Below are 26,403 nucleotides of genomic sequence, written 5' to 3'. Positions count from 1 at the left end.
CAAACAAACAGGCCAGAGTAGGGCAATGGTACCTGAGGCCTCATATGCCATAGGGACACGGAAAGAAGGAACGGAAAAGTGTAATCAGATTCAGACACTTGAGTACAGCCCAGGCTCTGTCACTAATTGGCTCCATGACCCTACATAAGTCACATCATCCCTCAGGTACTCTATATCTTGAGTGGAGAAATGAAGAGGTTGGACTAGGAGGCTCCATCAAGTCTCTTCCAGGTTTACTGTTGTCTCATGTCTTCCTGTCTTCAAGACTGTCCAGGCTTCATCAGCATAACCAAATTTACATGTCTTTTAAAATCAAATAATATTGGGTTGTGTACACTACAGCCCAAAGGAAGAAAAATGGAGCTATGTGAAGACAGTGCCTGTAGATGCTGAATGAATGGATGAATGAATGGGCAGGCTTCCCTGACTCTCTTTAATTGTTCCATTAGAGGGTTAACTTTCCTAGCTTTGCTTCCTTTGATAATAAAATACCATTTCATCAATGTCATCTCTAGGAGAAGGACAATTTCAAATCCCTTAGAAGAAAAGCAATGTACACAAAGGAGGAGGCTATTGAATTTGTTGCTTCACAAAGGAGCTTAGTTTTACCAAGGAAGCCACAATCTCTATCCAAGAGACATGAAGCACACATAAAGTGGCTTTTGAATATCACTTCATTGGAGCAAAATGGACTTCTAACCAACGGTATCGATCAATTGGTTAAAGTCACCAAGATGATTTTTTCCTAAACCATCTCACCAACATTGGGGCAAATAATTCCAGCCAAGTGTAGCAGCCATGCACTGTTGGTGATTATTTGCCCTGTGGAATTTAATTGGCACTAGAACCCTTGGCATCACCTTCGCACCATGATGAAGACACACTGTATTGGATGTGAGGGCGATCTGGCTGCAACATCTGTCACCCCATTGATGGCCAGGGTTGATTCAGCTGATCTGGCTGGTAGGCGGGTGTCCCCTTCCTCCCTCACCGCTCCATGTGCATCCCTCCCAAAGCTACGTGCTTGGTCAAAAAGGACGACCATCCCCAATAGAGGAGGACCGATCTTCAGTCAAGGGCATACGAGTAGCTGTGCTCCACTGTTAGAACCTCCAAACAAGCTGTCAAGACACACTGTATTAAAGGATGCAAGAGCAAAGATGCTTATTCTTAAGTCCGGTGACATACTGCTACCCTACCAACACAAAATACATATAAATAACTTTCTGTGTAATATATTAAGTTAGATTTTTGTTATATTTTCCAAACCAAGAAAGACACTGTTCAAAAGAAATTTGGCAAATCACAAACACTAACCTGGATTATACTTTTTAATTGCAAATTTTTAGGCACTGTATTAGTTAAATCTACATTCAATCTATATTGAACAGAAAATTTTACCCTATCCCAAATGACTAGATCAAATGTATGAAAAGATAAATTTAATGTGAATATAGAAATAAGATTTTCAACCCAAAAGGTTGATAAAATAAAGTGTTTTTATTTTCAGTCAGGAAAAAAAGTCATCTTAAAGGTCACTATTTTTCAAATGACTGGAATGCTGGTATTAAGCCAAAGAAATTTAAACTGGGTGTTATCTGCTGGGTGAGCTATCTCTGTTCTGTCTTAATCAGATGCTTTATTCCTATTACATGTTCCCTGTACTACACCTGACTAGCACCCTCCTAACAAATTAGTTGATATCATGATAAGAACGATCAGATCAGTTTTAATAATTGCAAATAATTTTCAGGGTTCAAGAGTGTCATATACACTCATATCTATAAGTATAGATTACTATATGTGAAAATTATTAGACAGAAATAGTAACAATCCAAACACCATACACACTCATGTGCACACACACAAACATACACGAGACATTCAACTCTGTAAGCTGCCTAAAATAATGCTAGAGAAAAAGTGCAGGTAAAAATGTTATGCATTTCAACTGAGATAATACTGAAAGGTGGGATAAAGGTCTGTTATACTAAGTAAAAACTTTTAAGAAATGCGACCTCAAGGCAGGGGGCCTAGAGAACCAAGATCAGTAGTGATCCTTACACAAGAAGGAAAGGACTCCTGTAGACCAGGCCTTCTCTGGATGATTATTTATTGGGGGGCAGAGGTGTCCTCTGCATATTAGGACATTTAGCAGCACCCCTGGAATAGACCATACCCATGAGATGCTTATAGCATCCTCCCAGCTACAGCAACCAAAAATATCTCCAGACATTAGCAAATGTTCCCAGGGGAGTAGGGAGGTTCTAAGCCTCAGTTACAGCCCCCGGTTAAGAACCTCTGCCTTAGACCCATGGCCACCCTAGTTGTGATCCCAACCCCTGGGACGCCAGGCTAGTTCCTGGCTTCAGATGCAAAGTGAGCTTGCCTACACCAAGGAGGTCAGACCTACGTGAACAGCTCACTGCAAAGTGGAGCAGCTTCCTAGACCGTTTCCTCTCTGGACTTGGCAAGGAATGAGGGATCTCCCAACTCAAGAGTTCACCTTTGACTAGTCCAGGAAAGCTGCTTACATGTCTCAAATCATCTTTTGAGGTCTCAGTCCTTTAAGCCAACAACCAAACGAAAGTGAAACTACCATCAGAGCAAACACGTCAATCCTTTAAAAATGAAGCAGCAAAACAATCTTAGAATGGTGCATAAAGAGTTTCTGGGGGAAGAAAAATTAAACAGATATTGAAAGCCACCACAATCTTTTTTTTTCTACATATAACTTATCATATTTTTAAATACAGACCTGGTGTTATATTTTATTCATGTAATTCATTCCCCACTTTTTTTAATTACATTATTTAGTGGCTGCATCTCTGCTGGTTTTGTCCTAAAAAGAGGGGTTCTTATATATCAACCTCAGGTATGTTGCTCAAATTGTAGTTTAGCTAATCTGTAAAAGTTAATGATCCCACTTGTCTCATGAGGGAAGCAGGATCATAAACTAGGAAAAACACCAGAATAGTGTGGTGGTTAAGAATAGCTCCATCCCTTCCTGCCACGTCACTCTGAATGAGTTCCTCTCTAAACCACAGTCTCTCATTTTAAAAACCAGCATTATGATAGTGCCTATAAGCCATTAGGTCTGTTACAAGAATGCATAACCTAAGGATGCAAATCACTTAGTGCAGTGTCTGGTATACGGTAAGGGTTCAACAGATAGTATATAATATAATCATTTTATTATAAAAATAATTATTTTCATGGTCATAATTGGAAATGACCACATATAACCAGAAATTTCATTGTATCACTCTCGTAAAATATCACCTTCCTAACAATCCAACAAATTAGAAGTGAGAACTAGAGAAGGAATCATTCTCTTTCAGAATAAGATGATATTCTCTGTAAATACCACATTTCTTTTTATTAAAAAGGAAAATGAAGGAAGAGTGGCGAAACACCCTTCCTCAAACCTTCATCCCTTTTTACCTTCCTAGGGTAATAGAACCAAGGCTGGAGATGTTAGGTGTGGGTAGAGCAACAGCCATTTCCTCATCTGTGTTTTATTATTCATGGTATGGTTCCATCTTGCAGCCTACACAGAACATACCGTGCTGGGAACAAGAGTGGGTTTGACATTTTGCTGGGGCAAATGACTCTCCTCAGAGCTAACAATATTCTTGGGTGAGAAGTAGATCTCAAAGCAATTTCTCCTCTCCCAAGTTCTCATTCATTGAGAATTTGCTGAGCTCATTTATTCACTCAATGCACATTGATCAAGGAGCATCACATGCCAAGAATTTTACGAGAAGCTGGAGGTATCTTGATGATTATGGTTGGGGCACTCAAGCCCTGAGAGGGAAGCCAACATTCACCAAAGGGATGCATAATTCCAAACTGAGCCAAGAAATAGTTCTCTAAGAGTGTAAAACCTCCCCCAGACTGCAGTTTCAGCAAAGACTTCCCTGAGTAAGTGACATAAAAACAGAGCAGAAAGCTCAAGTGTAAAGCTTGGAGTCACATATCCCAGACTCATAAAGGGAGGGTCTGATTAGATCCTGCCAATGAGAGTCAGTTGTGTGAAGTTTGGAGCTCTGTCCCAGGACTTTGACTCTTGACTGACAGTGCAATGTGAGGGCAGAGGAAAGAGGATGAGGGAGAGCAGCTGTCAACAGAAAAGACAGGTGACCAGACACTCCTGGTTATGAAATCACAGTGGTGTTTGCCTTCTCTTGGTCTCTTAGGGCTGCCCTGGTTCGTGATCATCCCCAATCTAGTTCTACAGACCAGGTATTGGGACCCTGGATACTCTTACAAAAAATTCCCTTTTGCTTAAGGTAGCCAGAAGTGGCTTCTGCTGTTTGCATCCATCAAGTGATGTCCTTCTGGCAACGTGCCATATGTTGTTCTCCACTGCACTTATATTTAGGATTATGCATGTCTGTCTCCACAACTAGACTGTCAGTTTCTTGAGGACTGGAGATTGTCTCATTTCTCCCTGAACCTCCAGGACCTAGAGTGGTGACTGACTGACACATAGGAAACACTCAGTAAACGTGAAATGAATATGATTTTGCACATGTTCAAAAAATTAGGAGGTTTGCCAATAATAAGTATAAAAGCTCAACTAGATGTTTAAACACTGAGAAAGAGCTCAAGTGAGTCAAAAAGTCCCCCACACTTTACTTCAATTTTACATTAACATAGAAATCTCTATGTTCTGTATCTATCTTCTCAGGTATTACTATAAAATTTTTTTTTTCCAGAAGAAACTCAGTAATCCCACAGTGTCCTTACCCCTGAGGTTATCATCACTCAGAATTTTCACCACCATACTTCCAAATAGGTAAAATCAAACGGCTGAAGTGGAAAGGTCCACACACACCACTCCCAGGAGCCAACTCCATCCACCCCTCTCTGCCTTTTCCAACCCACAGGGCAATTCACAAAGTTCAGTAGGCAGCCAGTGGACTTGGCTTCCAGAGAGATCGCCATCTGTTTTTCTACCTTTAATAAATAAAGTACCTCTGCTCTATAAATTCTCATTGCTTATGGGACTAAGGCCTAGAATGAAAATGGAGATAGAATTTTTGTCCAATTTTAATGGGTTTAAAAAAAAATTCGTGGGTAGCAAGTTTATGCTGTAAGAATCTATGTGCTGCATAACAGTCTGAATTTGATCGGGTTCAAATAACGCTACCATGTCCTAAAATCCTGAGCATTATACACTTTCCAAATGTACAATGTCATCAAGGTTTTATGACATTTCCTACAAAAACTCAATAGTCAGGTAGCACTTCATCAGTTACAGTTTAAATTCAGGTATGGGAACAGAAAACTACGGCTGCAGCATGGAAACCATACCGCTCTTCTGATTTCGGTGTCATAGCCCCATGGGAATATTTCACTAAACACTTTTCATACATGTGCATTTTTGTCCCCTGCTAAGAGAACTCCATGTCTTGGAATTACAGAGTACAGCCAAAAGTATGTTGGTGGGGCCAAAAATCCACTCTAGTTGATCTCTGTCTTCCTACAAAAGCTTCATCAGAGATGCTCCTCCACCTGGGGTTTTCTGTTTATTCAGTCTCACTTCCTTCTTCAAGTGATGAAATGCTGAGAGCATCATGTCCATGCCTGTCTACATGGCTTATGGAGCACACAAGACTTCTGAGACCCAGAGCTCTGAAGGCAAAGCTGACAGATATGAAATGCAAGCCTAGCTTTGCCAGGGTAAATATGGCCAGGAAAGGAGCATACCTAGTTCTACTGGCATCAAAACAGGGTTGCAAAAGAGTCTATGAGAAAGAAATATTAAGTAATACTGCATGTCTGACATTGACATGAGCTTATTATTCTCACATCCAAAGCTTATGCTATTCCAATCCAAGCCTGCCCTAAAACAGCCAATTATGCTGAATGTAGTGTAAACTCCAAGGAGTCTCCAGACTTAAAGACAATGTTTCATTGGCCCATTCGTTTTTGTATTATTTCTACATTTTGAGTCAGCTTCTAAATCATATGCATCACTTCTCTAGGGATTATTTCCCTTTCACATTGCAGGTATAATAGAGCTCCTGTGGCTTTGCTATGTTGCCAGTGGCTTTATTTCCTCCCCAAATGTATTGGTAAACTTGGTTTAAAAACCTGAAGCTGAGCAACCTCTCCAAATAAACATGAAACATTTCCAAAGCCATTATTTACATGACCTAAACAAGTGATATCATAATCATGTTGCCAAAAGGAGCCATAATATACAACTGGTTTTGTTCTAGAACTTCCAAACTGGTTCCCAAACCTTTGAGTTTGGCTGTGGAGGAAAGTTTAAAATTCTGCAAAACATTTGCATTGGCAAAAGTGGTCATTTGTCACTTATGCATTGGAAGTGCCATCCCAAAATATTCACTGAGAAAACTGTTGTCATTTATTCCTCAAGAATGAGTGCACTTAGTCTCAACTTCTGACAAAATGAACAAGTGTGATATTTTTCCTTGATTCACTCTCACACCTGGTGTCATTATCCTAAAAAGTGGAATTTAAAAAAGGCTTATTCTCTTAATTTACATTAATTATTTTATTATATATTCCTAAAGACAAAAAACACTTTTATCTAGGCTATGTGACCTTGGGCAAGCTTACCATAAGCCTCAATATTCCACAATTCCTTAGATTAATAATTGTGCCCATCTCACTAGGTAGTGGTCAAGAGTAAGTAAACAGTACATGTAACAAGCACTATTTACATGAGTAAACAGAGTAGTCAGCACACAGTGTTCAATATAAGTAAGTTCAATAAATGTCAGCTTTTGTTATTATTTGCAGCTGGAGATTTTAAATGAAAAATCTTCTTTTGAATCCTTAGAACATGCTCCAAGACAGGCTACTACAACCATCTCTCTGTTATTCCCACGTACCATAGACAGCCCCTTTGATTCAAGCGTCCTTAGTAATCTCTGCTCAGCTCTCTTCTAAATTTCTGTGTCTATTAGCTAGTGCTACAAGAGGAGGATCCAATGACCAGGACCTTGTCCATGAAGAGCTCTACAGAAATGAATTAATAATATGATTCATCAAATCACCAATATCCTGAGAGTTTCTAACAAATGCGGTGTCTCTACTTTTAACTCTTTGGTAAAGCCTCTATAATTTGGTTTGAATCTAGCTTTGTTTTTAAAATGTGACAGACACTATTCTGTACATGAATGTACCATTTAGGCTCTGCTGACCATAACGGAACAGGAAGAGACTCACTGGCTCTCAGAGTTTAAGAAAGATTAGAGAACTCACTTATGAAAAGTCAAAAGCATGGGGAATATCCTAATAGATATCAGAATGCATTGCTAATCTAATCACAGCCTCTGCACCGAAACAAACGAATGCCAGCTATTGTTGTCATCTTTGCATAGCTCGGTCCTTGAATCAAATTCACAAGAACAAGTGCTCCTGGCAGTAGGGGGTGAGCAGGTAATATAACCTTGGCCAATCAAATGCTCCTACCCAAGACTTTAACTCTGGAGCAAGTTCATTTATCCATTCATTCAACAAATATTTATTAAGCATTTAGTATCTTTTGGGTACTAAAGATATGGGAGAAAAGTCTGCCTTTTTGGAATTTATATTCTAGTAATATGAATGAACAATATATATATTTAAATATATATTTATTTATATTATATAAATTTTAAAAATATATATACACACACAAACACATTTGTCAGATGGTTAAAAGTTCTAATTAAAAAAATAAAACTGGATGAGAGAAGACAGTGGGCAGGAATGTGGGTGGTCATGCGATTTTATGCAGGATGGACAAAAAAAGCCTGTAACAAAGCACTATTTGAACAGAGACCTGAAAGAAGCAAAGGCATGAGCCATGTGGCTATTTCGAGCAGTTCTGTCAATAGGAACATAATGTGAGTCACATAGGTAATTTTAAGCTTTCTAGTAATTATATTAAAAAAGTAAAAAGAAACAGGTGAAATTCATTTTCATTTACCTGATAAGTCCAAAATATTTTCATTTCAACATATAATCAAACTAAAAAATGATTCACGAGAGAGCTTCCATTTTGTTCGTAATAAGTCTTCCAAATCTGATGTGCACTTCACACTTGCAGCACATCTCAGTCAAGGCCTTAATCGCTACATGTGGCTCATGACTACCACAATGGGCAGCACGGGCTCAGAATGAGAGTGTCCCCGTAAAGGCTATAGTAAATGTCAGGTACCAAGAGAGCTTGCCTCACGTGTCTGCAGAAGAACACAAAGGCCACAGTGACTGATGCAGTGTGAGCAAAGGGGAAGGCAGTGAGACAGGAGGCCAGACTGGCCAGAGGGTGTCCTGCAGGGTGTCCTGGGCCTTCCACTGTTACTCTGAGTGACAATGGAAGCCAATGGAGGTGGAGACAGCTCCATGGACCTCTGAGCTGCACAGGTCCCTATGCTTGGTTTAATGCTCTGAGGTTACCATCCTGAAATTCTCAATTTGGGGACAGGGGCATCATGTTTACATTATGCAATGGACCCCCAAAATTATGTAATTGGTTGTGACTGGAGAGTTTTTATCAGAGAGTGACATGAACTGTTTTATGCATTATAAGGATTAATCCAGTTTCTGTGTTAAGAATAGGCTGTAGGAAACATGACAAGAAAAACATCTGGAATGCTGTAGATCAACGCCAGGTGAGAAATGATGATGGCAGGTGACACCTAGAGCAGGGGACAGTTAGTTCCATTTGCTGCAGCAGAGCACCTGACAACATGCCTGTGGATGGCAGCATCCAGGCCAGAGGCCCCTGCAGCCCACCAATGATTTCCACCTAGTTTTCACTCTGGCCCCATGTTCATCTGAGAGCCTTGCATCTTCCCAACACATTTTATTTTTTTTGTAAAAGAGCAGCCATTGGTTTCTCTTCTCACCTACCCTTTTACTAAGAGAAGGCAGGATACCCAAGGGTCCCACTAAAACTATATACAGTAGCAAATAGGAATTCTCCAAAAGAAAATAGGGATGCTATCACAAAATCAGGGTCCCCTATAAGGGAGAAATCGAGCTGCTAAAGGAAGGAGGGAAGAGCCCTAACAAGGTCGAGCATCTTCTGTGTTGCATCACTGTGGCTGGGAATTATTATACATTCCTTCCATTGATTCCAATTAAGTAATGGGTGTAAAACATTACCCCTGCCTCCCAAAAATCTATGTGGGCTTCGCAGAATAGGACCTACCACAGTTTATGTGAATATCAAATGTATCTAAAATACATTCAGGACCCACAAATACATTGCTAACTCTCAGTAAGGAAGAAAAAATTAACTTTTGGGACCTTTGGTTATTTTAGATTTGTATCTAAATTTGTACAATTCTCTCTATGTTTAAGCTGGCGAATAAAAAATAATCATCACTATTTAGTTTCCAGGTAATCAAATAGAAAATTCATCAAGCAATGCTAATATTGACATGATACAACTACCAGTAAGTGAAATATCAGTATGGAAATCAGCCTATACTTCCTAATCTAAGATTCATAAAAGATCACTTATTTTCCATGTGCTCAAAATTTTTCTAAAATGACGAAACATGGATGATACCCCACTTGAAGGGCTTATGTCAGCTACTCACCTTTTTCTGAAGAACATTGATTTTTCTTTCCTTCACTTCTAACATATCTTTCATGTCACGAATCTCACCGGCCAGTGTCCCCTTCTCTTCTGTGAGGTCCTGCAGCTGTTTTGTTTTTTTATTGAGGAAAGATTCTTTTTCTTCCAGTCGTAATCTCAGTGCATCTACCTGAAACCAGGAAAAAGACAGAAGGATGTGGTTTTACAGAAAGGTCATCAATAACCATCAATTGTGCCCTTTGAGGAGGCAGGGCAGCAGCATGTTTACTGAGCAAGGCACAATGGAACCACTGCTCATGGCACCTTACTGCCCTGAATTTTAACAGCCTACATCCTTCTTAAAGCCCTATTGTGTGCACATCTCAATAGTGATACTTTAAAAAAAAAATAAGACTTCTATGAAATGAGACATTATGAAATAGTAGTAGGTTTCTATGTTTGTTTCCCTACTACAACATGTTTGTTTAAGCTTGGAAACAAAGCACATCAATACTCCCATGTCTCTCTGAGAGTCCAGGGAGGATAAAATACTGCTCAAGCTTTGCAGCATCGCCCTGAAATACGGAGAACACAATGAGCCATGCCATGGACATCCGGAGGAACAAGATTGACATGTAGAGAAACACTCCTAAATTAGAAAAATACATGTTGCCAAGAGGACACTCATGCTGCTGGAGGAAGAAAATAAGATACAAATGAAACACCATTCTCCAGCCTCATGAAAGACTGCTTTCCAAAGACTTTTAAAGAAAAAAAAAAGACAAAGCATACAAAAAAAAATTCCTCTTCGTAACTCAGCTCTAAAGTTTAAAAAAATTATAATTCCTGCTTTTCAAATGTTGTTAATAAAAAAGAAAATATGTTTTATTTTTTCTAATTTAACATTCTGAAGCCCATGTGCAAAGAAAGGTCTATTTCTAGACTACTCAGACTAGATCATAGAAAAATATCACTGGGGTGGTAAAAAAAAATGAGACAACAAAAAGAATATGAAGACCATCAGAATATCATTTTGAGTTAATTTTCTGCAGCATTTTAAAATTTTACTTTTTTGATATACAACACCATATTTGCAACCATGTTTATAAATGTACACTAATCCAGTCTTAAAATGCAACTGTGACAAACACTTTATTTGAAGGATTATTGTCCTTAATTATTGACAATGACAGACTATGAAATTTCCAAGAGTCTTGTTCTCAGCTAAACAATGACATTCAATAAGTTACTCCCAAGGCATTTACTTTTTTTATTCGATATATTTATATATATATAAATATTAGGACCCTTTGCCACAATTATCTTGCTGCCACTTCAGCAGATACTACTGTTATGGTCTGAACGTGTTGCTCAAAATTCATAAATTGAAATCAAATCCCCAATACAATAATATTAAAAGGTGGGGCCTTTAGGAGGTGATTAGGTCATGACGGCAAAGTGCCTCATGAATGGGACTAATTGCTATATAAAAGAAGCCAGAAGGAATTCATTCACCCCTTCCACCATGTGAGAACACAGCATGATGGCACCATATATGAAGCATTGATTGATCTCTCATCAGCCAAGAAATCTGCTGATGCCTTGATTTTGGACTTTCCAGCCTCTGCAACTGTAAGACACAAATTTCTGTTGTTTATAAGCCACCCAGTCTTGGTGCTTTGTTCTAGCAGCCTGAATGAACTAAGACAACCATCATGATTTATTTTTTCTGGATCATTAAAGACACCTTAACATGTGATTTTATGTCAAAGCCAGGGTTAGAACCATCCAGGAACCAACTTTTCAAGGATCAATCCTGATCCCTTTGGCAAACGATGTATGAAGTAACTCTTTGTCAGTCCCCTTGATGTGGGAAAGGAATATGTTATGTTTACTACAACAAATCAAAATTACATAAGATCATATAGAACAGGGGTCCCCAACCCTCGGACCAGTCCCAGTCCAGGGCCTGTTAGGAACCAGGCCACACAGCAGGAGGTGAGTGTCGGTCGAGCATTACCACCTGAGCTCCGCCTCCTGCCAGATCAACAGTGACATTAGATTTTCATAGAATCTAATGAACCTAGATCCCTCACATGTGCAGTTCACAATAGGGTTCACTCTCCTATGACAGCCTAATGCCTGATGATCTGAGGTGGAACAGTTTCATTCCTAAACCATCCCCCATACCCCACACCTCTTCATCTGTGGAAAAACTGTCTTCCACAAAACCGGTCACTGGTGCCAAAAAGGTTGGGGACTGCTGATATAGACAGTGTAAGAGACATGTCCACAAAATGATTTTTATAGAGATGCCCACAGCAACATTGTTCATAATGGATCACACAGGAAACAACACAAATGTCTATCAGTAAATGAATGGATAAATAAAATGGTGGTGTATTTATATGGAATATTATCTATCCATAAAAAGGAGTGACCTGCAGATATACACAATAACATAGGTGAATCTCAAAAGCATCCTGAGTGAAAGAATCTAGAGGATTTATGGCATGACTATGTTTCCATTTCTGTGAAATTCTAAAAGAGGTGAAAATAATCTATGAGGTGACAGAAATGAGAGCAACAGTTGCCTGGGGTAGAAGGTGGGAAGGGCTGATTATAAAGGGACAGGAGTGTATTTTTTGTTCTCTAAATTGATTAGGGAGAGTGGAGAACAGTTGCCTGGTGTACAAAATTGTCAAAACTCTTTGAACTGTACAATTTAATAATTTATACTTTGATATACAGTTATAATTTGTATTTCAATAAATTTGAAAAATATATGAATACATAACTAAGAAGTAACAAATATCTTACAACAATGCCTTTCATGAAAGAGAGAGGTCAAAACAAAACAAAACACCAACCTGGGAACTAAATTACCTTATAACACAACTGGGAGAATGAAGTGGGGATTGGATAAGGTTCCTATGGGCGATGAGGTATTGAGGTGATGAGGTATTGGGGTGATGGAAGGACTTAATCTTCACCCTCCATAGCAGGAAGTCAACAGATAGTAGCTACACCAGCAATCAGGAAGCACAGAAGCAAGTAGGTTATTTATATCAAAATAACCGAACAAGAAGAGTTAAAACGATTTGTCTTAGGGAAAAAAAAATGGACAGGGGAAGTAGAGGATTGCTGCATCTCATAACAAAAATTTTCAAACATTTTGCTTTCTTATCCTATAGGCAAGTAAAATTTGAATGGAAAGAAAAAAAAAAGGATAAAGAAATCAAAAACAAAAATGATACAAGAATGCCATAAGAAACCAATAGAAGATATGCAAATACCCAACAAACATATGAAAAATGCTTAACATCACTAATCATCAGGGAAATGCAAATCAAAACCACAGTGAGAATACCACCTTATCCCAGCCAGAATAGCTATTGTTAAAAAGTCAAAAAACAATAGATGTTGCCTTGGATGTGGTGGAAAGGGAATGCTTATACACTGCTGGTGGGAATGTAAATTAGTAAAACCTCTATGGAAAACAACATGGAGATTTCTCAAATAACTAAAAGTCAATCTACTATTCCATCCCACTACTGGGTATCTACCCAAAAGGAAAGAAGTCATTGCATCATACAGATACTTACATGTGTATGTTTATCACAGCACAATTCACAATTGCAAATATATGGAATCAACCTATGTGCCTGTCAAAGAATAAGTAGATAAGAGTAGATAAAATATGATAATATATAAGATATATATATGATAAGAATGAAATAATGTCTTCTGCAGCAACCTGGATGGAACTGCAGGCCACCATTCTAAGTGAAGTAACTCAGGAATGGAAAACCAAATACTGCATGTTCTCACTTGTAAGTGGGAACTAAGTTCTAGGTACTGCATGTTCTCACTTGTAAGTGGGAACTAAGTTCTAGGTACTGCATGTTCTCACTTGTAAGTGGGAACTAAGTTCTGGATACACAGAGGCATGTGAAGTGGTATAATGGACATTGGAGACTCAGAAGCAGGAAGGGTGTGAGGAGGATGAGGAATAAAAAACTACTTACTGGGTGCAAGGTACACTATTCAGGTGATGGGTACACTAAAATCCCAGACTTCACTGCTATACGATATACTCATGTAACCAAAAACTACCTATACCCCTAAAGATACTGAAATTTAAAAATTAAAAAAAAAAAAAAAAAAAAAAAGTTCAGGGCAGCAGAGGGTGGCATTTAAAAGAAAAAAAAAGCCAATAGGAACAATAGAAAGAGGACACTTAGGTTTTTAGGACTAGTTCTGCTTTTATCTGCCTGAGAGGATCAGGACAGATAACTCTCATTTCCCCTCCCCAGCCTTTCAGCCTCAGTTTCTCCATCTATAAAACCAAGAGGTGTGAACAGATCATACCTGACATCTTAGGATTTTTAAAAGCAGGAATCCGTTTTTGGTAGAATGTGTCAGGGAAGGATGATGATATTAGCGATAAAGAAAAATTATTGGAGTAGAATATCCTTTTGTTGCTCCTTGCCAAGAAAGGGGTGCCTAAGTTGTGTTTCTAAAGGTCAAAGGTGACAGGGAAGTGGGGGGAGTAGAGAGTTTTTCCAGTTTCTGCTCCAGTGAGAAGGATGAAGCTGGGAGGTCCCAGTAGGGGAAGGGGTGGTCACAGATGTGTGGAGCCCCCAAGCCCTAATGGCCCTGACTGCATTACAAGAGAGGGTGGACATTCTGTGACTGGGGAGGAGAACAGCAGATTCTTCAAATAGCTGATAGCTGTGCCTCTTCTCACATAATAGCCAGAAAGATATAGGGCCTGGGAAGGTGGAGGGGTACTCATGTCCTGGGGATCTTCCTCTTCCTAAATGAAAATTCATGACAGGTGCACTAAAGATGATGCCCTAAAGATGGGCCACAGATTCTCATGTGGCCCATTTTTGTTTAAAGTTACCTTCATCTACCAACCTGGCATAACACCACTCTCCTCTTTGGGTTTTCATTATATCTGGTGAAAAAATATGATTTTTGAGTTTATGCACAAACATAGGCATTTGGTGGATTATTGGAAAATTGGCAGAACATGCTGAACACTCTGGATTATAGCAGTGGTTATAAAGGGGTTACAATCAATTGTAGATATTCGCACATGGGTTTACCAGGACTCAGCGTGATTCTGAGAAGAAACACATGACTGAGGTCCCATTTGCCCTGCATCCTACCTATCAAAGCTGGATGGTCTATATCTGGACTAAAGGAAATGCCTAATATCCAAACTGTGATATAAATAAATTACAATATGGGAGGTAATGGGTGGTGCTGGAGAGAGTTTAGAAAAAGACACTCTGTAATCATGAGAGAGAGAGTCAAGGGCTCTTAAAATTATTTGGTGTTGAGTGAAGGGGCAGAGAAAAATATTCCATATACCCAAACATTTTAACTTTTATGTCTCTACCTGATGTTGGAATATAATCTAGACTTTAAGGCTTAACATTTATAGCACCTTCTCGCCATGTGTGATCTATCAGTGCCCTGTCGCATCTTCCCAAGCCCAGAAGAGATAAAAAAACAACCCTAGCCGTGAGAATATTTCTCCAGGAACAAAATGGAGAGCACGGATGGTTGTGATCAGCACGTTACTCAAACACCCAAATTCAACACGGCAGGAGGGAGCCTGTGCCAGCTGAGGTCTTCTGTTTGGGGGTTTATTTTCCATGCACTGGAAAGTGTGTGCTTAACTTCAAAGGAATTTGGGTCGTGCCTTTCAATCACCTTCACTCTATCTTTAAAGCTTTGCACTAGAAATGGGCTTCAGGGTCTTCTTTTTTTTTTTTTTTTTTTTAAGATGAAACTTTGACATGAACCACAGGCAATTCACAAGCAACATTGGCCCAGTGTGCAGTAAGCGAGTATGACATCATCTCTAAAGTCAAATATGAAATTCCAGATGGTGCAAAACCACAAGCAGGCACACAAGCCTTTGGATGCACCGAAGTTTAAATACAGGGAAGATAAGGCAAGAAAAAATGCATTCTATTAAAAATTAGAATATCTAGTTCCAAATTAGGTATCAATGACTGAAATTAAAGTTCCCGTCACTAATATTCTGACTCCACTCAACAGAGTACATCACTTAAAACAGAATCAGAAAAGCCTGAAGTCTAGATTATACTCCAACATCAGGTAGAGACATAAAGTTAAAATGTTTAGGTATATGGAATACCTTTCTCTGCCTCTTCACTCAACACCAAATAATTTTAAGGGCCCTTGACTCTCTATCTTAAACTTTGGCAGTTGACTCAATAATAAAACTTGGCAAAGCAAAGAGCACCATCGTTTCCCAGAAAAACAAAAGAAAATTAGAACTGTATGATATAGTCAATGCACAAAGACCCAGAAGGTTGAATTTCCAATTTTTACATATGACTTAGCCACATGGGAACTAGTCATCTAATGTTAAAACTAGGACAATCTTTCCATTTTAGGAGAATTGCTCATCTCCTTTTGATCCATTTGTGTGTGTGTGTGTGTGTGTGTGTGTGTGTGTGTAAGAGCATGTGACATATGAAAATTTAACCTTTTATCTGGCAGTATAAAACATAAAACATTTGTTATCACTTCAGTTCCAGGTAATAACTTGAAAGAAAAGAACCATGGCAATGAAATTGGCAAAACGTTGCCAAAATCAGAGGTAAGTATTATTAATCTTCATGTCAGCACCCAGGAATTATAACCAGTTCCAATGGTGAGGTATGTTTCTAGAAGTTCTATACATAAGACATTCGACCTTTCTGCCATATTTTATGTGCACCTTCAGAAACGGTTTCAATGTTGTGACAAAACACTAAGTGCTACTTGATGTGCCATAAATAATTTCTAAAAATCAAACGGTTCATTTCAATCTTAAAATGACTACTGCAACACTTGAAAGAAAAAAACACTTGAGGGAGAAAAAGGGGCCACTTGAAAATTATCACAGATTAAATACTACTTGCTTGCCAATGCTTCAAGAATTGAATAAACAGGCTATCACAAAGAAAAATTTTAAAAGAAAATGAAACTGGCCAACACTCACAAAAGCTCCCAATATAGTTTTATTTCACATTCAAAGCTTCGTTTGTTTGTTTTTCCTAATCGTAGACTTGAGTTAAGGGTATATTTGAATTCAATTCAACTTGCAATCATTCAAACGGGAGACAGTTTCAAAGTTGGAAGTATGCATAATGTACACAGCCTCCAAAGACACAAACACTAAAAATAACCTAAAATCTAAAACTTGCTTAGTAGTAACAACTAGTTCTCACTCACATCCAACTCTCCTTTCCTCCTGAACACAAGAAAGATCACACTTCTCAGGCACCTTTTGGAAAGATGAAACCTTGTGTTTTCTTCAGGAAATGTAAGCAGAAGTGAGGTACATCACTTCCTGTCTGTCGCATACCACACTCCTTTTCTTCCTCAGAGATCGTAGAGGCTACACTTTCCAGATGGTGGAGATACAAATGGCAGAAACTCCCCAACTCTGGATCCTCAAGTGACTGTGAGAAACAGGTTCTCCCCCAAGTCCTCAATCCTTAAAACAGGTTGGACTTACAGTATGATGGGTTAAATAGCTTAGAAACTATTATAATAAACTCCTATGATTTTGCTGCAAAGTAGGCACCTTAAAACTAAAACTGTTTTTTTGTCTTAGAGATTGTCATGAATCTAAAGAATTAGGGCTATGGTACTTCCTTTCACTCTTTCTAGATATAGGACCTTCAACTTCCCTTCTCCTTTCATCCCAAATCCAAAGAAGGGGGAAAAAAATGACACAGGGCCAAAGACAGAACTAAGAGGAAGAAGCAGTAGAACCTTGGGGGAGTAGACACGGGGGTTAAAGATCAAAGCCTTGGGAAGAAGACAGAGAAAGACAGACTGAAGAGGAAAGAGCCCCTTAAGCTCGTCAACTTGAGTTTCAGCTTGGATAGACAAGTGGCCCAAGTGGGTATGTTTTGCAACATCCTCCGCAATGCAAATATATATTGTTCAACTAACTCATAACAATGGCCTTTCAAATGTCATGAACATTTCTAAGGTATTACAAGGAAAATGGAGATAATAACAGTACATCCTTCATTGAGTTATTTTGAGTATTAAATTAAATAACACATGTAAAGCACTTAGCATGGTACCTGGTACCTAGAAACACTCAATAAATTTTTGCTATTGTTATTATACTTTATTATTCTACTTTCCACAGCCTCTAATTCAGTGATTTATATGCTGCAGGAATGCAATAAAGGTTGCTGATCAACAGCCCTCAGGAAGAGTGGAGAACCAGCAAATAAGGTTTTGTGCTCTCACATGTACTGAGGCGTTATATTGTTTGACATTTACTTAAAAATATTTCAGCATACACTCTATGGTATGTGTGCAGTGTGGAGGGTTGTGTGGGTGGGTGGACGGATGGGTGTATTACCCAACTGGGAATAAGTCTTCCAGAGTTAGTTAATTAGCTATGAAAGACTTTAATTAAAAGCTAACATTCCAGAGTCAGCTACCAAAAATACCTCAATATTCTTTATATTTGATGGAAAACTGAAAATTGTAGATTAACATAATTGACGTGAGGAGTGATTTCTCCCTGGTGAAGTGAATGGTATTTGAGATCTGTGCATTGGCTAGAAATGTTGCACAGGCATGTCCACTATTCCAAGAGCAAGGTTTAAGACCGTGTGTACAAAATAATTATGAAGCAAGCCACATCTGTACTTTTACATTTTTTAATAGCCACATTTAAAAAGTAAAAAGAAACATTGAAATTAATTTTAATAAAATATTTAATCTATTGTATCTAAAATATTATTACTCAACCTGTAATCAATATGAAAAATATTGAGATACTCTACATTTTTTGTATTGTCTTCAAAATCTAGCTTTTTTTTTTATACTTTTAGCACATCTCAATGAGGATTAGCCATATTTCAGGTGCTCAATAGCCACATGTGGCTCATGGCTACCATATTGGACAGTGAAGGTCTATGACTCCAGTAAGCCCAAAAGCTTCAACCCTTGGAATGGAATCCTACCTAGGCTTAGAATTTCAATCTCCCTTGCATATTGATGATTCAGGGAGGATTTTGGCCCAACAGCAAACAGAAGGTTGGCTGAGCCCTGTCACAAGACATAGCATCACACCGACTTAGAGAGAAACTTTCATGGGCATGAAGTTCCAGAAAAACAAAGAGCTGGAACTTCAAGGAGTGCTCAGGGAAGTTGTACAGCTGTGATGTACTACACGGAGGCCAGGTGGTGGGGCAGGAGTCCTGCCTTCTTCCCTTCTCTGACCATCAGGGGCTACTGACCTCTACAAAAGAAAATTTTTGACGAATAATCATCAATGACCTTGATGGCTGGTAATTCAGCTAGCATGAATCTTTCTGGATTCTTGATGAAAGAAGAACTCAAAATAATCACTGCTTTCAAAAACTCTTTCACGTCAATCTCTAATTATAGCAAAAGTTGCCTTTCAGAAAAAAATGTCCTTCAGCAGCTGCATCATCAAAAACTGGCTCTATGGACGAGGGTGTGCCCATCTCTTACCCTATGCTTGGTTACATCCTCCTGCTCTTTAACTTCTGCAGCTATTTTAATTTCAGATTTCTCTCCTGTCTGTAGTTAACCTTTTTATAAGCAGTAACCAGAGTCATTTTTTCATTCATTCAATAAATATGAAGAATCAATTTTGTGCCAGGCAACATTCTAGTGTTAGGGATATAGCCTTTTAACAAGACAGGTTTGTGATTTATTGAAACACACAGTTGTAAGGTTGGAGGTTGTGGAGGTAGAACAAATAAGTATTATGTCAATATCATTTAATAAATACAAGTTTTAGCATAAGAGTGGAGTAATGCAGATATAAACTCTAAGAACTTAAATATTTAAATAAAAGCCTTGTAATACTAAATTCAAATTGGAAATATTATGAATACCTGATATATTTTCGTATTTTCTTTTTTTTTTTTTTTTTTTTAGATCTGGGTTTGTTATGTAATGGTGAAGTTTGGGTCTTCTAGTGTACGCATCACCCAAATAGTGAACATTGTGCCCAATAGGTAATTTTTCAATGCTCACTGCCCCCCCCAACCCTTCCTCTTTTTTTTTATTTCTAGCTTTGTCCACTTTAGACCTAGAAAAAAAACTGACCACCTAAGTAGCGATGAGAACCCACCCAAAGTGCCCAAATTGTGATCTCTAAACCATTTTTCACTAAAACAAATCCACTTTCATTGTTGAAATGATTGATTTTAGGTCTAAGGCAGGATGTGCAGGTGAGTTCAGAATGCCTTGTTGAGCCAGAAAGCAAGGAAGTTATATTAAAGACCAATAGAGTCTTGCTATTGGTCAAGGATAGGACAATTTAATGCAATTTTTCTTGAAAATTCGTTCTGGGTGTTCTATGGAAAACAGGCACTAGGGGACAAGAATGGAGGCCGGGGACAGGTAAGGAGCTGCTGCAGTGAGCCAGAAGGGAGAAAGTGGCTGTCACAACTAGGATGGGGGTGGTGGAGAGGGGGCACGTGGCTGTGTTTGTGATGCATTTTGAGATACAGTCAGAAGACAGCTGGCAGAACTGAGGATTTGCATGTGTAGGGATGAAAGGAAGGAAGACATCAAAGAAGACTCCTGGGTTGCTAGCTGGAAAAACTCAGTAGATAGTGGAATTATTGCCTGCGCTGTGGAAGACTGGGGAGAACTGGACTTGAGGAAAGGAAATCAAGAGTTTAGGATTAGGCATATGTAGTTTGAGATGGCTAGCAAACATATGAAAAGCAAATGGCTATATGATTTGGAAGCTCCCAACACAATAGAAGCTGGACTGGAGTCTGATCTACATGTGGATGGGCAGTCCTGTAATTACACCAACATTTCCCCTAATGACCAGGTAGGACACCTTCTGCACATTTACAGATTCACTCCCATTTCAATGCAGCTCTCTGAGACCAAATTAACAAAAATATGTAAGGAGAGGACATCGACATGTTGAAAACTGAGAGAAATCCCTATCCTAAAAGGGCCCCTGCTTTTAGGTCTTTTGTTGTAAGGTCTCTTCTTCTCACAGTCATGGATAACAAGAGATTTGGTCATTTCAATTGAGCCTTTGGCCTTTCAAGGCATCTAGTTAATGTCAATGATGTATTTATCCTCCTGTTGATGTCTACAGTTAGTAGAGTAATACTGAATCAGAGATAAAGGACTATTTAATCCCACTTCTGTGTGCTGACGTCATTTAGCAGTCAAAGATTTACACACTTGACAAGAGAAAAAAAACCTATATTATATTTAAAAGCATTTAGATAGCACAAAGAAAAACAATAATGATTGTATAATAAAGTGCTTCATAATTTACAGTACACGTTTCTCTTAGGTTGTCTGTTCTCATATAATTTGAATGCAAAAAATAGAATTCAGGGATATTTACTATCATATAACCACATATATCATTTGAGCTGTGCTTATAAAAGTTAAGTTACAATCACCAACTTGTTAATAACACAGTCGAGATTTTCAGGTTGTAAAAATGCATTTGTCATGCCTACCTGTCAAAAAATGATACCCAAGTCCCACATGCCACCTACTTGAAGAAAACAATGCTGGGCTGAGAGTGCTTTGTATCACCTACATGGGAGAATTCATATCATATGTGAGTTAATAATTCAGCCAACTTTATAAACCTGTTTTCATACTTAAGTTTTTGGCTACTTCTTACACTAAAATTAGGTGGTTTTAAGTGACTAGTCCAAAGTTCAAAATTTAATGTTCTGTTCAGTTCCAGCAAATTTCTGAAAACACATGGGAATTGTAACTCATGTGTTAATACTTAAAGTTTTCGTTAATAAAACTTCCAACACTAACCTTACCTCATTGAACTTACCTCACTGATTTTTATGCTCACTATAAAACTATAGCTGTCATAATATTTTTGAATTACTACAAAAGGAAGTAAGCCATTCCAAAGTCAATGTTATTTTGCAACATGATGATAGTTATAAATTCAAAATACTTAAAACCAATTTGCAAAGCTATCAATCTTAGTACCTCCTAACGTTTAAAAAGCCCATCTTCAAAACATTTGCTATTACCGAAAAAAATAAGTTTAAGAAAATACCATGTATCATTAATATTGTGCTTTCCCTTCAGGTAAGCACATTAAATGTAAGCACGAAATTGTGTTTTAACATAAAATTTTAAAATATTGATCCCACTTAGATATGCCATGAATTTTCTAAACTATCACTGAAGCTCCAGAACTTAAATCACAGATAATTTAGTACTAAGTAATAATTTTGTGATCTTTAGGTCAATGCTTTTTAATAAATCCAAACAAATAACCTCCAGTGAGATACGCCTAAAGTATTTGTAAATGACTAACAAATTAGGCACTGTATTTGTTAGGGTTAAACCCATGTTTTAGAGTCGTGTCTCTCAAATACTCCTGGAGGATGGGGACTTGTGTTTAAGGATCCAGAAGTTTGCTATAAGAGCGTTTTTATGTTGTTTGTTCTTTTCTTTTCTATGTCATCTTTTCTTTTCTATGATTATCTCAAAAGTTAAAATGAATTTATCCTGGATCATGTAAATAACTCTTATAAATCTGGATCAGGTAAATCTCTCTTTGCTAATAGATTTCAATATAGCCTTTGTGTTTGCACTTAAGATTGCTTTGGAGTGAAATGGAAAAAAGCACAGAACTTCTTGTTTCTACGATACATTCCCTCCAAGTCTCAACCACAGGACATCATGCTGACCATGAAAACCAGGGGTTCATCAGCACTATAAATAAAAACAGCAATCAGTGAGGAAACTGGATCTTCACACAACATACCACTAGTTCAGGCCTCCCGAACTAGCACCTCAGCCATACCAGTTTGTACCACATTCATATCAGTGTAAATTAATGCATGAAAACACTATCCTTCTCCATATTAAATTAATATCATTAATTTAGGTTTTATTAACTTTGACATTGTATTTTCATTTAGCACATAATCTTGATTTGGCTGCATAGTTCTATAAGAGCTATAAACATGCTTAATCTTATGTTTGTCACTAATTAAGTAACGTAGTAATTATTACATAAAACAATACTAGGTGTCTACAAGGTTGTTTATTTGAAAAAAAGAAGAAGAAATGTTTTCTCAACTGTGAAAAATACTACTCTAAAATAAACAGTATTTGTTCTTTGAAATTTTTCTGAGTGTTGTGCAAAAGTTAAGTAGGGGTGTGGAAGCAGGGTGTGTGCCATGATGGAGCAGACTTGGGAAACCCTGTGGGCTCTAGTGGTTTATGGTAGACATTAGCATACTAAAGATTCTGAACAGTCCCAAAGCAAAGATCATCTTTAAATTGATTTAACTTACCTTTCCCCACATCTATTTTTTCCCACAGAACCCGTTCTTTTCTAAGAACACATAATAATATCCTTCAGAATATTTTTAGGAAAGGCTGTTCTAAAGTATCTTTAAGCCATCAAATTTGTAAGGTGTGGCATGGGTAAGAAAGGTTTGAGTGTGGCGAAATGGGAACACACTGCTGAAATGGACTCAGAAGGCCTTGGCTGACAGTCCGCTAATACTTTTGAGATGCCCTCTGTGGCTAACATTGCATTAGGTGCTGCAGGAGGCTCCTGCATTCCCCAGGGCAACCTGTGATGTAAGTACTGCTTAAGGGTGAAAACAGTGGAGCTTTCAGGGCTTGGAGACCTAGTGTAGTAGAGCTATAGCTTAAAGCCCCATCTTCCGGTTCAAAATATACCCCAGCAGCCCATACCCTAGGTTCATTTCTGGCTCTGCTAGGACCTGGGGATGGGACCTTGGGGGAAGCTGCTTATTTCCAAGGGACTCAGTTACCTTTTGATTAAAAAAAAAAAAAATTGAGATAAAATTTTGCTCAATGACTTCTAAAGTCTTTACCTAACCTAAATTTCATGTCAGGAGGTGAATGATCCAGCTGTACTGTATTAAAACATATTTAAAGCTTTGGTAATTAAAATAGTTTGGTAGTGATGCAGGAAGAAAAAGACAGATCAGTCCATGAACAATAATGAGGGAGTCCAAAATGGACTGACATACACATGTAAAGTTAGTATATGATAAAGGTGGCAGTTAGATTCAGTAGGGGAAACATGAATTATTCCATCGATAACGACTGAAAACTTACTTTCATTTAGAAAAATAATAACAGTGAAACCTTACCTAACTATGACAAAAATAAATTCCTAATAAAGAGTTAGGTGGAAAAAAATTAAATCATAAAAGTGCTAAAAGAGATGGGGTTGGGGGCAGTAGCTAACGCCTATAATCCCAGCACTTTGGGAGGCCAAGGTGGGAAGACTGCTTGAGGCCAGAAGTTTGAGGCAAGCCTGGGCAACATAGCAAGACCTCGTTTATATTAAATAAAATAAAAAATTGTTTGGGCATGGTGGTGCAGCCCTATAGTCCTAACTACTTGGGAGGCTGAGGCAGGAGGCTGCAATGAGCTGTGATCGCACCACTGCTCTCCAGCCTGTGCAACAGAGTAGGACATGGTCTCAAAAAAAAAAAAAGTATAATATAGATATGTGAAAAATTTTTACAAAGAAAGTATGGGGGCCCTTCTTTTTACTCACAGGGTATAGTAGCCCTTTCTAAGCAAGAGAAAAAGCCTAGACACCATAAAGTAAAAGACAGATAAATAAGATTAAATATAAATTTAAACTACCTTCATGGAAAAAGACAAATGGCAAATTGCAGAAAATTTTTGTAAAAGCAAAATGTAAAACACAGTGTGTATTCCAGTATGTCTAACATGTTTCCAATTGGGAAAAAAGAAGGAACATTTGCTTGTGTGCACACAGGCTATTTCTGGAAAGATGCATAAGCAAATGAAAAGAGTTTATTAAATGCCTACTTCATGCTCAGTTGAATGAGTGATGAAAACAAGGATTAAATTGACACATTTGTCAATTTCACTTGTAAAAAGGAATCCCACCCAAAGACTCCTATGAGGAACTAACTCAGTGTAAGAGAAATCTAGTTAGGTCCAGAGCTCCCAGAAAATTAATTGATTGCCTGCATTTCTAGTTTAGCCCTTTCTTGAGGGCAGAAATGCTGCAGGTGGAAGAAACGGCCAGGACACACTCTGCCCAGGAAGAATTATCCATGGTGGTACATATTAAAGCTGTTATGACTCTTTATCTAGTATATTAATACATTGTAGGAAGGCAGGGAAAGAGTAATGGCTGCAAGTCAGAGCTCTTGACTCCTCAAGGTCAAATCTTAACCTTCCACTTACTCACCATGGCTTAGGGAAAGAAAGATACAATCTCTCAAAACTCCAGTCTCCTCATCCATAAAATGAGGGTAATAATAGTACAGATACTATGAGGATTAATTGAAATACGACTTTTAATATGTTTTATTACAAGGCACTAAGAGATAAAGTAGAGACAATCAATGAATAGCAGCTGCTGTTTAATAGTGAAAAGTGACATAATTTATGATTACCATGATACATTATATATTCTATCATCTACATATGATTAGTAAATTTAGTCATTAGAGTATTTATGTTAATATTCTAGCAGTTATCATTAAAAGCTAATCTCACTGACAATAATGATAACATTAGCTAACACCTAGGAGGCATTTTCATGAGGACCCTCAGCATTTTTGAGACAGGTTGATTTCTTGTTCTCCATTTTAGAAGGCCCAGAGCCACATGGCTTTAAAGCAGCAAAGCCAAGACATCACGCTCAGAAGGAGGAAAGCAGGAAATATTTGAACAGCATGAATGGCAACCAAAGTAGTGGAGAGAATGTAGCATGAAGCCAAAAAAAGGGTGAATGTACTAAAATTATGACATGTATCTTATCCTTTCTGACATATATAGATAGATATTTACATACAAGGTAGGTATTATTTAGAAGTAAAAACATCGAATCTCTGAGAGGTCTCCTAGTTATAATGATAGAAGTGTCACTTACACATGTAAGGTATTTATTATATACATTTATATATTATTACACTTACGTGTGTGTGTTGTGTGCTATTCTGCATCCAGTCTAAAGTGCTCCAAACAAAATGTCATCAAATGGAAAATCCTTCAAAATGCCAAGTGTAAATAACACCTTCCCTCTATGTATTCTTATGTTGTAATGTTTCAACTTTGGCCAAATATTTAATACTGAAATAGTTTTAACAAATTTGCCCTTCAAAAGAATGAAAACATGTATCCTATCCTGAGACATTCAGAAACATCTTTTATGCCCACAAATGCTGAAGGAAAGAAAGGTTCACTACTGAGGTTCCATTGTAACACATCCCACTAAGGTGTGTGTTGAATTTAGGAACATACTTTCACATTTAAGCCAAGTTGGGACTTCACATCATTGACTTTTAGGAAGAGCATAAATGATTCTGAAATGGGCGGTAACACCAAACCCGGTGCAAATTTACCTTGGCCAGAGCAAGTGATTGTTTCGCTGTTGGGACTTGTTACAGCCTCTTCCAACTTGGAAGCATTTTCATACTAAGGAATACGGAGCTGGAAAAAGAACTGAGCTCCACGAGTAAAGAAGACAATCACTATAAAAACTAAGCTGGAAGCAAGAACTGCCATGACGTTAAAAAAATTAGAGTCAACCTACATATACTCATTGCTCACTTTTTTTTTTTCTTAAAGACAAAGCAACAATCATCCCTTTGCTGGTATACCATCATGGCTCCTGAAAAGTATCACAGCACTTATAGCAGTGAACATTTTGGTATGGAAAATCTGTTTCATCCTGTGAATTTTCTATTTCTGTGTGGGTTTGTGTGTGGGTGTGTATAAATCAATTTCCTGTGTAAGCATTGAGTCAACAATATTCTATTGTA

General features: G+C 38.0%; 1 protein-coding gene across 5 annotated transcripts in view; it reads right to left on the bottom strand.

Annotated features, from left to right (window-relative positions):
* The window catches only part of ERC2 (ELKS/RAB6-interacting/CAST family member 2), a 987,712-nt gene that overhangs the window by 572,859 nt on the left and 388,450 nt on the right, over positions 1-26,403 (bottom strand). For all 5 annotated transcript variants that reach the window (XM_030811586.1, XM_030811582.1, XM_030811583.1 and 2 more), the window contains one exon: positions 9,573-9,740. In XM_030811586.1, coding sequence (XP_030667446.1) covers positions 9,573-9,740 — 168 coding nt within the window. The remainder of the gene's footprint in view (positions 1-9,572; positions 9,741-26,403) is intronic.

This window comes from Nomascus leucogenys, chromosome 4 (genome assembly GCF_006542625.1).
Source record: "Nomascus leucogenys isolate Asia chromosome 4, Asia_NLE_v1, whole genome shotgun sequence".
In the NCBI taxonomy this organism is placed as follows: Eukaryota; Metazoa; Chordata; class Mammalia; order Primates; family Hylobatidae; genus Nomascus; species Nomascus leucogenys.
This window is presented reverse-complemented; position numbering and strand designations above follow the sequence as displayed.